General features: G+C 32.2%; 2 protein-coding genes across 5 annotated transcripts in view; one reads left to right on the top strand and one right to left on the bottom strand.

Moving 5' to 3' along the window:
- Window positions 1-4,667: 4,667 nt before the first annotated feature.
- LOC107439198 (uncharacterized) lies at window positions 4,668-12,475 on the top strand. The gene is made up of 2 exons (XM_016051705.3): window positions 4,668-4,808; window positions 10,593-12,475. Exons 1-2 carry the CDS (start codon window positions 4,775-4,777, stop codon window positions 12,143-12,145), a joined length of 1,587 nt encoding a protein of 528 aa, XP_015907191.1. The 5' UTR covers window positions 4,668-4,774; the 3' UTR covers window positions 12,146-12,475.
- Window positions 12,476-15,104: 2,629 nt separating this feature from the next.
- The window catches only part of LOC107439209 (uncharacterized), a 29,112-nt gene continuing 27,036 nt past the window's right edge, over window positions 15,105-17,180 (bottom strand). For all 4 annotated transcript variants that reach the window (XM_043051815.3, XM_087149845.1, XM_087149847.1 and 1 more), the window contains one exon: window positions 15,105-16,771. In XM_043051815.3, coding sequence (XP_042907749.1) covers window positions 16,575-16,771 — 197 coding nt within the window. In that variant the 3' untranslated portion in view covers window positions 15,105-16,574. The remainder of the gene's footprint in view (window positions 16,772-17,180) is intronic.

Here is a 17,180-nt window from a genome sequence, read left to right as displayed (position 1 = left end):
TATGATGGCAAAAAACGGTGACGATCTAATTTGTTCTAGTAGATGGGTTTACAATACAATATTACAATATTAGATTGTTCTCGAGTAGGTAGGTACTCACTGTTCACTGACGACGTTAAAAGTAAAATAAAAGGAAAGAGAAACACAATGATACGCTACAAGTATCGTTGGGGAATCCCCGAAAAAAAATTATCACCGTTAGTGTCACCAAACTTAACGGTGGAGACTGTAATGGTTGGCAACTGTTTGGTGACCTTTTAAGGCGAACTTGACGCATTTTGTCATCCCGTCGGAGGGATGCGAGAGAGAGTATGTTTGATATAATCGGGAGAGGGTCTCCCTTGGTATTCTAAAAGCTGGAAACTCTTACTGGAAAACAATGCCTATTTCTTTTGTTTTTAAATAAAGTTAAGTTTTATTGTTTTAAAAATCTGGTCTGCTTATTTATTGGAAAGGAAAGGCATTACAGAGACCATGAACGATCTCCTGCCTGCGAACCTGAATTAATGTACCTACTGCAGGTGACTTGCATTTTTTCACGATATTTCGCGTTAAACAATGAGCTGTAGTCTAAATCTATAGATTTGATACGATTTATTGATTTAACGGACATCAATATGAGTGGTAAAATCAAATAAAATTGAACCACTATATTGACCAGTACAAAAAAGTTTATTGACATTAGCTTACTTACTCCTGATACAGCATTAATTTTTTAACCGTTCTCGAAAAAAAAATCTTAGCTCGAATTCACAATAAAACGCACATCGATGAATAATAAAACACACATATCACTCACTATCCGTCAAATTGACAACACTGCCAACCTACAGAAAGAATTTAGGGGAATTCCCTAGGCGTAACTTTTGAATTTCTCTCAACGGAGTTGTCATGATTAAAGTGGGGTTGCAACCTGCCATATTTATTTTGAAAATGGGAGAAATTTCCAAAAGTTCAGTTCGATCGAGATTTCTGGTAAGGATACGAGGGCCCCCTGAGCTTGAGGGCCCTGGGGCACTGCCCCGCCTAGCCCCTTGGTAGCTACGCCACTGATCATAAATTCTATACCTACAGTTCAAACTGGATCGTGTTCAATACTAATTCAGGTGAATATCACAAATAAAGACGGTCCCAAACTGATTGATACGGTCCCAAAGGTTAGAGATGAAGCAAGAAGAAACGATACCAAGGCCTAAACTTACCGAGGCTAATAAAGCCAAGGAACGTAAATGGAAATACCATAAGCTTTATACACATACGTAAAAACGAAAGGATTTCCGTTCGCAAACGCAAGCATGAAGCCCGTTCCTCACAAAAGTACCAAAGTGGTTGACAGAATTGAACCCAACCGACCGAACCCCTTTCATGCAAATATGAAAACTGGGTGTTGGTCATCAGTTAGGGATAAAAGGATTTCTCTGTCAACGTACCCAATGACTTGCACAAGACCGTAAACTGTCTTCCACGAAAAAATAAATGATTCATTCACTATTCATGTAAAATAGAAAAAAAGCCTAGCTTTCAAATCCCATCATTTTATGTATGAACTTGTGAATCCGAAACGGATGTATGATGCAGCTTGCAATCTCCTTCAAACACCATTGTACCAATCCGAAAATGTTAATGATGATCTCCATTAGCTGTTCAATCATCAAAAGAATTTACATAGAATGCGTCTGAGCTGCATTCAAATATGTCTGCGAAATTATGTACCGAGCAGTTCAGGATTAACATTTAAAGATGTCCAAGCAAGATGAAAACACAATAAAGCTGTTTTACCAAAAAAAATTAGACAACTACCATTTTGCTTACGGGGAACCTCTAAACACCTTGCGGAGATCACATTTTTTTTGTTTAGATTTTTAGTTTTATTTTAACTATCAAAGTTTAGTTTAGTAAAGTTATGTCTTCGGATCATCCTCAGGGATGTTTCCCAGACCGTCGCTAATAGCCCATTGTGCAGCACTAGTGCGACGTAAATGAACTACTCTTCGCCGCTTTGCTCCAACTGCTTTTAATTTCGCGTTACTACAAATTAGGAACTACAAACTACGAAAATAATTCAGACCTTGCCCTCTTTCTAAGAAGTAGATGATTTGTTTTAGTCATTAAAATTCTCAATGAATTCTCATTTATTTCTGATTCTCATTTATTCCTGATTCTCATATTCACTCTCCTTCATTCTTTATTATTCTCATTTTATTTATGCATGAGGGAGAACTTTTTTTTTATTTTAAAAAAAAAAAATTTTTGCAATATAAATATTTTGTTTTAAATTCTTATTATTTTTCACATTTTCTTTACAAAACGCTTACTATTTCACATAATATCTGAAAATTTCGTGCAATATATATATATATATATATATATATATATATATATATATATATATATATATATATATATATATATATATATATATATATAGAACAAAAATTTTCATTTTGCTCTCATTCGCTAAACATTTTCAAAATAATTAATAGTTTTTCGATAGTTAATATATTCATAATTGTTGACGGAATTTATTCATTATGTCTCGGTGTTTCGCAAAGAGGAGCTCAATCTTTTAGGATTCCACAGTAGAAAAAAATTGAAAACCGCTGCTGTAGTCCGCCTATCCTGGCTACGGCCTTGTCCCCGCCCCCATTTTACTTTAATTCTACTGAGCAGGGTTCGTGATTTTTTTTAAAAGAATTAAAAATAATCGGATTTTTTTAAAATTTAAATCAGATTTTTTAAATTTTTATTTGAATACACTATAAAAACTTTAATTTATGATTAAAAACACTTTATAAATGCTTAATCAAAATTAAATTAATATTAAAACTATATTATAACAATATTTTAGAAGCTTTCACTTACTAAAATAATTTTTTATTACAATACATAGCTTTGAATGCATATCAACCATTTTGAAACAAACACATGATTGAAATTTAGACTAAATGAAATAGAGAAATTAAAGAATACTTAAAACAAGGTTTCAATTAACAAACCATAATTTTAAATTAAAATTGCGATTTCTTTTTTTCCCCCTCTTGATTTTTAAAATGACAAAATCAATGTTCAGATTGTGTTTTAGTCATTCATCAAAAAAAATAAAAAAATATTTAATCTATATATTTTTATATTAAAATATTCATTTTTAATAATCCTATATCAAAATAGATAAGTTAAGCTAAAAATTTCTTTAAAAAATCTATGCACTCATTGGAATTATTTTTTCCACAAAATTTCTTTATAGAAAATTTGATGATGTAAAAGATACTGTAAACATATCATGAGAAAAAAAATACCAGTTAATAACCCTAATGCTTCAAATAGAGTTTGAAAGAGTTAGAAAGAGAAGAATGACACCATATCAGGAAAAAAATATCTGAATTCATCAGCCTTTTTTCTTCTATTTTTTGCATATTAGGATAATTTCTTTTTACTATAACCTCAAGCTTTAGAAATTTACATTCACCAATAAAATATAATGCAGATTTTAATTTTTCAATCAAAAGGTAGAATTTTAATTAACATTATTTGCATTTTTTTTAAAAAAAAATTCGTGTACTTTTTTCATGTAGTGCTCATTTAATTACTTTCTACAGCTATGCAAGTTTATATTAAGACAGCACTAAATGCTTACTTTAATCTGTACTTTCAATCTCAAGAATCAAAAAAGATTTTAAAAAATGTAATTTCAAATGTGTGGGAAACACCAAGAAAGAAAGTAATTTCGTTAACTGAAATTAATTAATGCAGCAATTTATTTAAAATAAATTTTAAAACGAAGAAAAGAAATAATAAAAGTATCAATTATTTAAAAGACTGCTTTTTAACTTTTAAAATCAATATATATATATAAAAAAATCAGTTGATTTAAATCAATGATTTTTAAAAAAAAATCATTTGGTTTAAATCATGATTTAAATCGTGATTTAAATCAAGCTGATTTAAATCAACAAACCCTGCTACTAAGCACATTGATTTTTCATTTATTGAGAATACAAAGTATTTTTTTTTAATCAAAAATATAATTTTTTTTTACATAGTTTACTGTTTATTTATCGATGCATTACTTTTACACAGAAATGCTCGAAGTTTTTAAATTATTACAATGAAAAAACTCAGGAGTTTCAAACCAGATATTTTTTCTTATCCATAAAAATGTATCGTTCAAAAATGAGTTGTAAGAGAACACTAATCAAATGCAAAATTTGAAAAACTTATAAATCTCAGAGGTTTCTTAAAATACCATGAGCTGGGTTTCAAGTCGTGTTATTTTGCCTTTTACCCCACTCTGTCAAAAAAATTTATCGCTCGCTGCGGCCCTTCTTTGAAAATGTTAGCAAAATTATCATTTCTCCATAATTTTGCAGTTTTTAATGGTTATTTACATTCGTAAATAGTTATTTTTTATTACTCCATTAGTTATTTACGTTTTTTTTCTTTACTCAGTACGATGACCGGGTATAATAATAATAAGAAAAAGAAAAGAAAAACACGACTGGTGTGATATATGATGATCTACCTTGAAAAACAATCCCTCTTATTTGGGTAAAGTAACGGAATTTTCTAAACATGGGATCTACTTTATCCACTTTCACAATTATTTATTTTTTACTTAAAAACAGATTTCCTGACATTGCTTGGAACACAAACAATGAGTTCTCAAATTCGCTTCTATTACCATTAAGCATCCGGAATAACAACATACTACATTTTATCCCATGGTCTCTATTTCGAACAGACGGTGAAGGGACTAGTGTTTTCAAGCAAGCAGAGTATGTCATTTTTGTGGATATGGCTTGTTATGCTCGGTAAGTAATACTACAAAATGAAATTCAAAATCTAAACATTAATTTTTATGTTAATACTTTGCCGACCGATCGGGGAGATCGCACTTTTAGCTGTAAAAAAATGGCGCGGTGGCTAGCTTATACTTAATTCTTTAATTGGGTGTAATTCCCTCAGCCGGCAGTGTTAAGTTTAAATATTTACTTACGGAATGAAAAACATTAAAAATTTAGTTGAGAAATTTAGGATATTTTTTCACACCATCTTGGATTTTAGTTTAGATTATTTATTCCCAACTTCTCGATGCTTTTTGTGTTGAAAACAAACTTTTGATGGTAGAGTATTATTAAATCGGCAGCACTATAAAAGAAATGAAGACTTAACTTCAATATATAACCGTCGTTGAACAGCCGATCCAATTTTATGTTTGTGACTACCAGTGTTCCACTCCCTAACCTTATAATTTTGAACCCAATCCCAGAAGACAAGGGAACTCCAGGATGAAGTATTGAGAATAATTTGCCTTTGCGAAGGACTTTTTGATGGGGCTAACCCGCATTTGCATTACATGGAAAGAAAAACCACGAAAACCTCGCACCCTGACGGGGACTCTAACTATATGAAGTCTCTACTACTGAGTATATTTTACATCAGCATTGTGGTCGATGCGAGCCGGGAGCGGAATTCATATCGACCAGCCATCTCTGGGATTCGAACCCCGCATATCTCATTTGGAGGCGAGTGCTCTATCTCCTGAGCCACCACGGCTCTACTTCATTAAATTTGAGGAACAGCACTTGATAACAACCGGAACTTTTACGTATTTTTCTTAAACTAGGAGCATCTGCTTCCTGCTCGTTATTGTTTACCTAATTGCTCCGAGATCTGAACTCGCCACGCTTTCTTTTTATATTTCCTTTTCAGAGCTTTCGTCATTAATTAATTTTGCGTATATTCAAAAGTACTATTTTTTTTTTTAATTTTAAAATTATATCATAAAAATTTATTTTACAATATGTTAATACCAATTACCAATATATGAATTACCAATATATAACAATGAATAAATAAAGAAAATATCACTAATATTATAATTTTGTTTTATAGTCAATAATATAATCTCTATATATATTTCTCTTACACGGCGATAAAAAAAAAGCCTCATTACAACTCCCCGAATGGCAACGCTTGAAAATTGACCAATCATTGCGACTAAGAATGTCACATGGTGAGGTGGCTCAACATATAGCACTTTTAAAAACGGAAACTGAAATAACCAGAGTGTAAAATATTATGTGCTTATGCGCATCGTATTTTGTGTTAAATAATTTATTTATTATATATCAGTTTATAGATGGTAACGAGAAGAGTTTTGTGGTTGCTATGGTGACTATTTAGAATGTAAATTTTTCTTTTTTTTTTGAGTGAGTGTGATATTATTTTTTTGGAACTGCGATGCTGTAATTTTATTGTTTAGTTAATAAATCTTCCTTTTGTATTAAACGTGATAGTAGTTTCCTTAATTATTTGATTCGAAGTCCTTTGAGTTTTATTTGAGGTCAGTTTATTTTGTATTTTTTGACAAGAGAGAGCATTCTCACCAAATGTGATTTCTTCCGAAATTCAATGTTTTGTTTATGCAGGTTTTTCCATTGCAATTCACTTATTTCAATTTTTAATAGACTTAATTGTAGCCAAAATTTTAACCTTTTTAAAGAGATATCAGTTTTAGAAATTTTATACTATAGCACATTTCTAATAGGTTTAACGAATTACATGTCATTTATTTGAATTCAAATTTATTTTAATGACTTAGTATTTACTAAAAAGCTGTAATTTTTTTTTAAAAAAAAAGTTGTTATATGGTTTTAAATGATTGTTTTGAATTTTTAGAATTTTGTGAATTTGCAATGTATCTAAGTTAGAAGCGAGCGAAGCGAGCTTGGTTTGCGAAGCAAACCATATAAGATTGCGTAGCAATTTTCCGGGGTTGGCGAGCGTCAGCGAGCAGGGGGCGCAGCCCACTAGTTTTAAAAAAAAATGTAAGTTGAAATAATTAACTTTTGTTTTTAAAGTACTTAATTTAAAGTACGGATTTATTCATATATTAAACTTGGTGCTCCTCGCCCACCTTGATATCGCTCACCATCACTGGAAATTGATTACACAGTCGATTTACGATAGTTTCTCAACTTGATTTTGTTTAATACACTAGATTTGTATACTTTTAAATTTTGAGTTACCTATTTAAGGTCCTCCTGCTTGCTACCAGTCATTGTAACTAATTGCGTAATTCTTTATAAATCGAATCGAAATCTGGGATGCGACTTAACAATTCAATTGATTTATAACAAATTCGAAATTTAAACAATGTAAAACGTATTGGTCCCGCAGTGGACTGATCGTTAAGACACGGTTCCCAGCAGATTACCGAAGTCAAGCATCACTGGCTACGGTCAGTGTGCGGGTGGGTGACCACTTGGATCAGTCTGCGTAGGGACCGAGGGTGTGCGATATTGGTCCTCGCTAAACTGTGCTACCGTAAAGTGCTCGATTTCGCGCGCAGGTCGTCGGGCTACCGAAGCGGGGGTGCCATCCCCTCCGCAGAGGATCAAAATTGTGATGGCATGTCTTTGGATCATCCTCCAGGATGTTTCCCAGACCGTCGCCAATAGCCCATTGTGCAGCTCTAGTGCGACGCAAATTAACAACACACAAACACACACACAAACGTATTGATGATCATCAGATGTAAGACTAAAAATTGTACGTCTAAAAAATCATTTATTAATCACGACTGAAAAATAAACTAAATGAAATATTGAACTAAAACATCTTTAGTTAGTATACGAGGCTCTCGGTCCTCTGTGACTTATCCACTCATAACAGGATATCCCTGCATTGGGTACCTGGACATATGGGTATCGGTGGAAATGGAAATGAGCTTGCTGATGAAGCGGCACGGGCTGTGGCCCGCTGCTGACGGTCAGAGACAAGCTAAATCGTGACTGTCCTAGTGTACGTCAAAAAGAGCTTTTAAAGCTTAATAGAAACAGTTTAAGGAAGATCATTGGTCTTCTTACTGGACACTGCATCCTCAGGAGACTCTCTGTGATTGTGAGGTCTATTCTGCTCAAAGATTTGAGCATTTAGGGCAGCATTGCGTCAATGCCTGGGAACTGCAAGTTGTTCCTGTAAGGTGTCTGCTGAATTTTATTTCAGCTGTAGGGCGTTCATGCTAATCATGATTTAGGGTTTGGGTACAATAGACCTCTGGTCGATGTGCCTTGCTCGTCCGAGCTGCCCAACCTCTAAGTCTCTGCTCACCAATGCCTGAACTTGCTTCTCATTCAAAATCGTTCCTTTTTTTTATAATGTGTACAGATTTCAAAGATATTAACAAAAAATTAAAACACGATAATTTTGTTTATAAAATTGTATCATTTTTTCTAAGCACATTTTGATATGTAAATTGTAATGTGTATATATTATGTATTTTTTTTTATTTTGTATTCCGGCTTTTTAAAACGCGTTAAAATTTTTTTTAATATCCTTAAAATTATATTTTCTTCCTTGTTTTTTGTATTTTCAACTTATTTTATGGGTTCTTTGTACTTGTAGCCATATGCGCAGTAACTAAAATTTATTATTTTTTCTTAATTTTCATCGTTAATCTCTTTTCTTTTATTATTTTTTGTCCCTTTATTATGTTTAGTGCTACTACAGCGCCAAGCTGCTAATGTTACGTCTGGAAGAATATTTGAATAAAATATAAATCAAAATATATTTTTACCTTACATGAAACTGATAAATATATTATAACAGGAATAATCCGAAAAAAACGGCAACAGAAAATCATGAAGAAAAAAAAATCAAACAGCTTATAAAATTTCACGAAAGAAAAAATAGTTACAAAATTGGAAATTGATGTGGACAAGTAGAAGCATTAACAATAGTAGCGTCATTAGGGGGACATAACCATGTTGTCAGTGTTTCGCGGTATTTTACAGCCAACTGCAGAAACTGCTCCCGCACTGACAACGTGGCAATGCCTATCCTGATGACGCAGCTATGTCTGTCAATGCTTCCACTTTTGTACTTATTCCTTTTGTGGTTATTTTCTTTCGTGAAATTTTAAGATCTTTGGTTTTTTCACTATTTCCTGTAGCTGATTTTCTCGGATAATTCCTGTTATAATATACTTATCGATTTCATGTTCAGTAATATATATAATAAATGAGTAGTAATTTTATTCGCCAATGATACAAAACAATAGCCTCATATTGTTATAATAATTCATATTTTTTTATTATTTTTATTTAAACGACTTAAAACTCCTCATGCACCACAAAGTATAGCATGAGACTTACAGTTGTAAGTAGAAAACAAAAAGAAGAAAAATTTACATTAAAAACAAAATTCCGCAAGGATTTTGGATTCATATTGGAAATCGCGGAGGACTTTTCTTGGAACTAAATCGCACATGCAACAGTGGAAAACCTCCCACGGTTTACCTGATGATAAGGGAGACTTTAACCCATGATCCGACTACCACTGAAGATATTTTATACCAGTACTGTGGTCGTTGCGACTCAGGTTCAGAATTTGTGTTGTTACTTATCTCCAAAGGTCTGACGGCGTCAGACTAGATCCATAATTCCGTTGACAAGTAAAAAGTCAGAAACAAGGAGAGGAGAAGTGTATATTTCTTTCCGACGAAGTTCCAAGCAGCTTAAAATATGATCAGCTGAAGCCTGATGTTGGTGGCATTTTGGGAAAAGAGGGTAGGATTTTATACCCTGAGAAAAAGTAAGACATTTTAGCTGTTCACTGGCAAGGTGTGAAAGGCAGGTATTGGTTTTCTGTCGGAAGGAAGTATCAACGACTGTCCCGGTTTACTAGCCCTATACCAATCATGATTGGGAGGCACCGGCCAAATCCTCCTATCTAAGTTTTTCATCTGAGAAAAAAGTTCTAGGAAGGGAAGTTCATCAGATGCAAAAGTTTGCAGGCTGCAATCCTCCTTTGCTAGACAGTTTGTCTTCTTGTTATTAAACAGATCCACATGGGATGGGATCCAGTGGAAATAAATTTAATGTTGAAGTGAGATGCACTTCAAATTCAGAATTCGTAACTCTCAGCTATGGCTGGAATTCGAACCCAGATCACCTCATTTTATTTAATCACCGTCGTTGAACAGTCGACCCAATTTAGGGTTTACATCTACTAATTTTCAACTCCATAGTCTTGTATTTTTTAATTTTGAACCCAATCCAGAAAACAAGGGAACTCCGGAATCAAGTATTGGGAGAAATTTGCCTTCGTGGAGGACTTTTTGATGGAATTAACCCGCATTTGCGTTACACGAAGAGGAAAACCTCCCACGGTTAGCCTAACGGCCAAAGGACTCTAACCCATGATCCGTCAACCACTGAGGTTATTTTACGTCGGGTGCGGAATTCGAATCGACCAGCTATCGTCGGGATCGAACCCGGGTCACCTCATTGAGGGAGGAGCGCTTTATCCCCTGAGCCACCACTGCTCTAGATCACCTCATTGGAAGGAGAGTGCTCTTTCCCGTTTTATATTTCAAAACACTTTTGTTTCTTCCCATTTACGTCTGGCGTAAATGGGCGCCTATTTCTGAGCGCTTGAAACATGTCGACTGTCTTTTCGTATTTATTTATTTTTGAAGCGAATGAAGTCACTTTAATCAGTATTAACAGTTAAAAACTTACTTACTTTAATAAAATGTTTTTTTTTCAGGTAGAAATCACAAAAGTTTATGTTATTTTTTTTATTTTTAGGATTTATGGCAGGTGAAGGAAATTATCAAACTTTCAGTTCTTCTTCGTTTCAGAACTTTGTTAAAGCTTATTTAAAAACCTCATATTTTGATGCAGAAACTCGTTCTGCAAAGGAAGTTAAAATTAACAAAAGGAGTATTTCAAACCCAGAAAATAATTTAACTCTAAAAGAAGAAGATACAAGCTTGAAAATAACGCGAAAAATACAAAATTCAAAAATCCTGCCAACAGCGCAATCAACTTTGAAAATAACTAGCAAATCAACAACAAAGAAAATCATTCCACCAAGTTCTAGAGATATAAATATTGACTCAGGCTCAAAACAATTAATCAAAAGATCAATAGCTGAACTAAACATTACCTCCAAGACAAAATCTACCTTAGATGACACCATTCAAGAATCTACAACAAAGCAGTCAACTACAGAAACCACAATTGAGGATACTACTCAAGAATCAGAAACAGAGCAGACAACCACAGACACTACGCTTGAGGACACTACTCAAGAATCCACAACAGAACAGTCAACTACACTTGAAGACTCTACTCAAGAATTCACAACAGTGCAGACAACCACAGAATCTACATTTGAGGACACTACTCAAAAGTCAGCAACATCTATGAAACCTAAACCTGATAAAACTAAGAAAAATGTCAATGCAATAAAAATATCGACCCCTGCATCAACAACTATAGACAATGCTAAAAAATTCCTATCAGAACAAGTACAACTTAAATCGACAACAGCAAAAATTACTAAAAAGCGAACTATCGCCGCAAGTTTGACAAAACTCAGCAGTACAAAGCCATCTTTAAAAAAGAAAAAGGTGCATCTGAAGCTTCTACAATCAGCAGAATCTTCAACAAAAAAGTCATTAACTGATACGCCATTTGTATCGTCATCTTTGGAGACACATAAGACTATAGGAGACAATGATACTAGTTTAGCAACAACAAAAGAATGGCAGAAATATTTCACGCAACCACAAAATAAACCCAGTAAATCTAGTTCCCCTGCATATTCTCCAACGGAAACATCTCTGGTAAAAAAGGATGAAATTACCAACAATTCCTCAACTTCTTCTCAAGTTTCAATAGACTCCAGCACAGAAACTCCAAAAAAGTCTAAAAACGATATTTCCCAAGACTATAACCATCCTAACGACACCACCAGCGAAACTCCTTGCAATGTAACATCTATCGATATCAATATAGATGTCGATATCAAGATAGGCTCCCAAACAACATCTATTGTATATTTACTCTCAAATGTGACTGCATCTGATAGCTTTTCAAATGCATCTGATAGTTTCCAGAATGTATCCGATAGTTTTTCGACAGCATTACCATCGATTGAAAATTTAAAGAGTAGAAAAGCAGTTGCCGCTATTCTATTGATTGCACTGATATTGATATCTGCAGCTTGTGCACTTTTGTTGTTGATATCTCCTTCGAAAAACGATTGGAGGAAAGGTGACAGAGTGGAACTCATTTCGCCTAGAGGTCGTTCAGCATATAGGTACTATGATACTTCATTGTACACAGGTTTATAATAGGTCTAGGCAAGGCAACAGTCATGGGAGAGGCAATCGGTCAGCAATTCGGACATTCACTAAAGCGACTATGATTGTTGACATTCACCGGTGAAAGTCTACATTCTCTTGATTTCCATTATTTATGGTAAAATGTATATATTAAATAACATGTAATCGAAACATGAAACTGATGAGACAATTATGAAATTTTTCTATAAAAAAACAAACTTTTTTCTTCAAAAGAGTTAGATTAAAACCATTTCATTATTGTTAGAGGAACTGGATGAAAAAAAAATGTACTTGCCATTTTTTAAACCTTAATAAATACTTTGAAATACTTCTTAAAAATGATACTCGACATTTATATCTTCACTAGAAGGAAGCAATTGTGCTACCCCTTATTACCTTTAAGGAAACCAGTCATTTCAATTTAAAGATAAGCAGATGCACTGGGTTAAGATGCCTATGCTAATATTTATGAATAAGGGTTAAGATGCTGTTATGCTAATATTTATGAATATTTAGAAGCCTTTAAAACTTGAGTTGAAAACTTCAATGTCATTTTTTTTTAAATTTGAAAGAAAAAAAATATTGCATTACATTTTTAAAATTCTAATGAAACAATTCAGGCATCAAAAGATTAAAATCATTATTTCTTAACCAAAACATGCAGTTCAAAAATTTGTTTAAGCTTTAAAGATGCAGGTTAATTAAATGTGAAAAATTTAACTGTTTTTCGGGAAAAAGTTAAAAACTTATAATTTAATATTGCTAAAGTCAAATTCTTTAGTTATATGTAAAGACAAAAAGTGCAAAACTATATATTTTTTTCACCTCCAAAACATTATTTAGATACATGGCAAATAGTATTTATAATTTGCTGTATTTCATTTCTAATTTTCGAGACAAACAGACACTGTTCATATAAATTAATAGGAAAACATAATTCATTGTTTCCCTCATACAGGGATGAGATTGGCCAAAAGACAAAAAAGCTGAATTTCCACGTGAGTAAATTTTACGTACACGCAATCATTTAATAATAAATTCCAGACAGTTTAAGGTAATAAATAACAATGTGTTGACATAAAATTACGTACTAACTTATAATTATATAAATTATTATATCGATACTTAACATTTAGTAAAAAGAAAAATTTCCAATTGAAAAATAAAGCTAGAAATTATACTTTTCTTCAGTTCACATAAGAGACAATTATTATGGAAAAAACTACTTGGCTTAGCAAATTAAAACTTCTGAGAGCATACATTAATATTGCATTTCTTTTAATAAATACTGTTACGTGATTTATAGCAAATATATCAGTAATATAACTTTTTAAATTATTTTGAAAAGAAAATAAACTTTTACAATAGGAATCACTATGTTCATATTATAATCTAATCTAACTAGAGTTCTGTGAAATATATCAATAACTGTGAAGTAGAAATATATAGTAACTCCTTCACAAAAATTACATGATAATCAGCAACTGTTCAGATAATTATTTTTCATTTGATAAGAATTTTGTCTTTTATAGCATAAATAACAGCAATGTTATTTTTTAAATTTTGATGATGAGTTAATTAAGTCTTTTTCCAAAAAAAAAAAAAAAACTTGAATCACTTTTTAAGTGATTGCTTTTGTTTGCTATATTTAGTCGTCAGCCCATCTTCAAACATCTTGTCCTACTTTTTCTTTCTTGCAAGCACAGCATGTAAGTTTTGAATATATTATTTTCCAGTTTCGCTGATGTTGTAACGCCTATATATACTAATAATCGTCGATAGAAAAACAGTCACCTTTATAGTAACTAATTCCAGAAAATTTTTTTTACTTCTAACAAGAATTGCAATAGTTGATCTTAAAATTGCGTGAATACAAATTACGATCCTGGATTTTAAAATCGCGTGAATATGAATCCCGATTAAGAATTTTGAAATCACGTGAATATGAAACTAGATATATGATTTTGAAAATGAGAAAATACATACTGCAATATAGAATTTTTAAATTGCGTAAATACAAATCAGATTTATTATTTTTAGATCGCGTAAAACGAATCCCGATGAGCAATTTTTAGATTGCATAAAAAAGAATTATGATGCACAATTTTTAGATCGTGTTAATGCGAATCAAAATGCCTTATTTTTAAATCACGTATAAATACGAAAATCAATGTTTGATATTATAATCGTGTGAGCGAATCTTTGGATTTTAAAATCACGTAAATACGAATCGCTACATAGGTTTTTAAAAAGGCGTAAATATAAATCACGATATCGGATTTTTAAATCTCGTAAATAAGAATCGCAATGTACGATATTCAAATCGAGTGAATAAGAATCGCAACATGCAACTTTTAAATCATGTAAATACGAAAAGCTATCCTTGATATTAAAATCACATGAATAAGAATCGAGATATTAGCAGATTGGGGCTTCTAAAAGGCTTGTTTGAAGAAGCGACGTCTGAATTGCGAAAATACGAGTTATCTGGCTGGCGAGTAAAAATGCGGAAAATCTTATTTTCTGCATGTAAAAGCGGAGAAAATAGCTAAAATAAGTAAAAATGCGGAAGGGTATGTAGTTTGAATTTTCTGTTTACCTTTGAAAATCGGAAATAAATATAATTATTTTATTTCAATGGCTAAATTTTCTGAAAAAGCGGAATATTCTTTTAAAAAATGAAATTTTTAGAGAATCTGAGTTTTTGATAAAAAGGCTGAAATTCGAGAGACAAAAGTGAAAAAAGAGGAAAAATCTCATCCCTGCTCATATAACTGAATTTCTTTTGCCACAACCCAATTCTAAGTTAATGCTGGGCATCCTTATTTTATATATATATATAAAAAAAAAAAAATACAGCTATGTATTAACGTAAAATGCTTCCCCAACTAAAACTTAAATAACAAAACTTTTTGAAATTTTACAATTAATGAACTATATATATTTATAAGTTCAATCAAGTGAAAAGTTCGTAGGAATAAATTTTATTATTGTCTATAAATACAATAAACACTAAAATTAGTATTTAAAACATAACAAGATACATTATTTACAAAATATACAACACGAATATACATGAAGATCGGTATTGACGGACCAAATATATATAGTTAGAATCTTTATCAAAACTTTATTAAAAAAAACATACACATTAGGGGTTAAATAAATTAAGCAAAGGAAAAATAAAATTGCTATCAAGGGAGCTCCCTAAGGCTGTTACAAAAGGATCAACGAATAAAATAAAGTACAAGCAATCTGAATAAAAGAAAATACAAGCAACCAGGTAGGTGGGTTAAAATGCGGAAAATGTTATTTTCTGCGAGTAAAAGCGGAAAAAATAGCTAAAAAAAAATGGAAAGCACCTGCAAAATGAAGAAGGGTTGGCAGCTATGTATATCTTATAGTAAAAGTCCAAGGTCTGGTAATTTCTAGGTTTTACTGCTAAAACAGAGGATTTACAAAAGGCTAAATAAGAAAAAATAGCTAAAATAAGTAAAAATATGGAAAGATGCATAATGAGGAAGGGTTATATGTTACAGTGAAAGTCCAAGGTCTGGTAAATTTTATGTTTTACTGGTAAAATGGAGTATTTACAAATGGGATTAGTCATTCCTAGGTTCTACCACAAATCCTTAGTAAAAAGCAAAGATGGAATATAATTAAAGCATACTTTGGACCTTTTACCAAGCAGCTTTGGTAAAAACTAGGGTTTACCTGAATTCACGTTTTTGTCATAATATACATATATTTACAAATCGGATTAGTCATTCCTAGGTTCTACAACAAATCCTTAGTAAAAAGCCAAAATGGAATCCCATTAAAGCATAATTCGGACCTTTTACCAAGCAGCTTTGGTAAAAACTAGGGTTTACCTGAATTCATGTTTCTGTCATAATATACATATATTTACAAATCGGATTAGTCATTCCTAGGTTCTACCACAAATCCTTAGTAAAAAGCCAAGATGGAATCCCATTAAAGCATAATTCGGACCTTTTACCAAGCAGCTTTGGTAAAAACTAGGGTTTACCTGAATTCATGTTTCTGTCATAATATACATATATTTACAAATCGGATTAGTCATTCCTAGGTTCTACCACAAATCCTTAGTAAAAAGCCAAGATGGAATCCCATTAAAGCATAATTCGGACCTTTTACCAAGCAGCTTTGGTAAAAACTAGGGTTTACCTGAATTCATGTTTCTGTCATAATATACATATATTTACAAATCGGATTAGTCATTCCTAGGTTCTACCACAAATCCTTAGTAAAAAGCCAAGATGGAATCCCATTAAAGCATAATTCGGACCTTTTACCAAGCAGCTTTGGTAAAAACTAGGGTTTACCTGAATTCATGTTTCTGTCATAATATACATATATTTATGATTTGACTTTTGACAAAGCATATATGAAATAAGGGTGATGATTATGGCATATTTTACAAAATATCCTCTTCAGTAAAATCAGTTTTGTCGGATAATGATCTTCTGTTGAAATGAAACTTCAAAAACATACATGCTGGACTGCTTTCATTTTCTTTATACCAATCTAGAAGGTCTTCTGGTATGGGATTGTTTCTTGAAAGAAGCAACTGAATTAGGGAAGGAGCTGCACACTCTTGCAAAAACTTACACTCTGCATAAAAAAAATTATGAGTTTATTATTAATAACAAGTATAGCACTAGCAATAAATTTTTTAAATTAATCAAATGAGTAGAAAGACTGCATACAGGCCAGTTTATTTCTCTTACAAATGGGTTTGGTTTAAATATGAACATAGGGTGAGAACTGCATTAATGGGCTCGTAATGATGAGCAGAGATTTATTTTTATAAAAAAAAAAAAAAAATACTGATGCAAGCACATAGTACTATAATTATAGGAGGGCAGATGGTGGTAGTAATAAGCCTGGATTTAATGGCTCCCTAACCACGCCTGGATTTAATGGTTTCAAAACCGCCAGAAACATTAAAATGGATTAAATGACGGAAGGAGAAACATGAAAAAGTATGCAAATAGAGAAAGTGCAGCCTGATCAAACACCC

Source organism: Parasteatoda tepidariorum, chromosome 8 (genome assembly GCF_982258835.1).
Source record: "Parasteatoda tepidariorum strain Cologne lab strain chromosome 8, Ptep-v5.0, whole genome shotgun sequence".
Lineage (NCBI taxonomy): Eukaryota > Metazoa > Arthropoda > Arachnida > Araneae > Theridiidae > Parasteatoda > Parasteatoda tepidariorum.
Note: the sequence above shows the minus strand (reverse complement) of the source record. Positions and strands in the feature narration are given on the sequence as shown.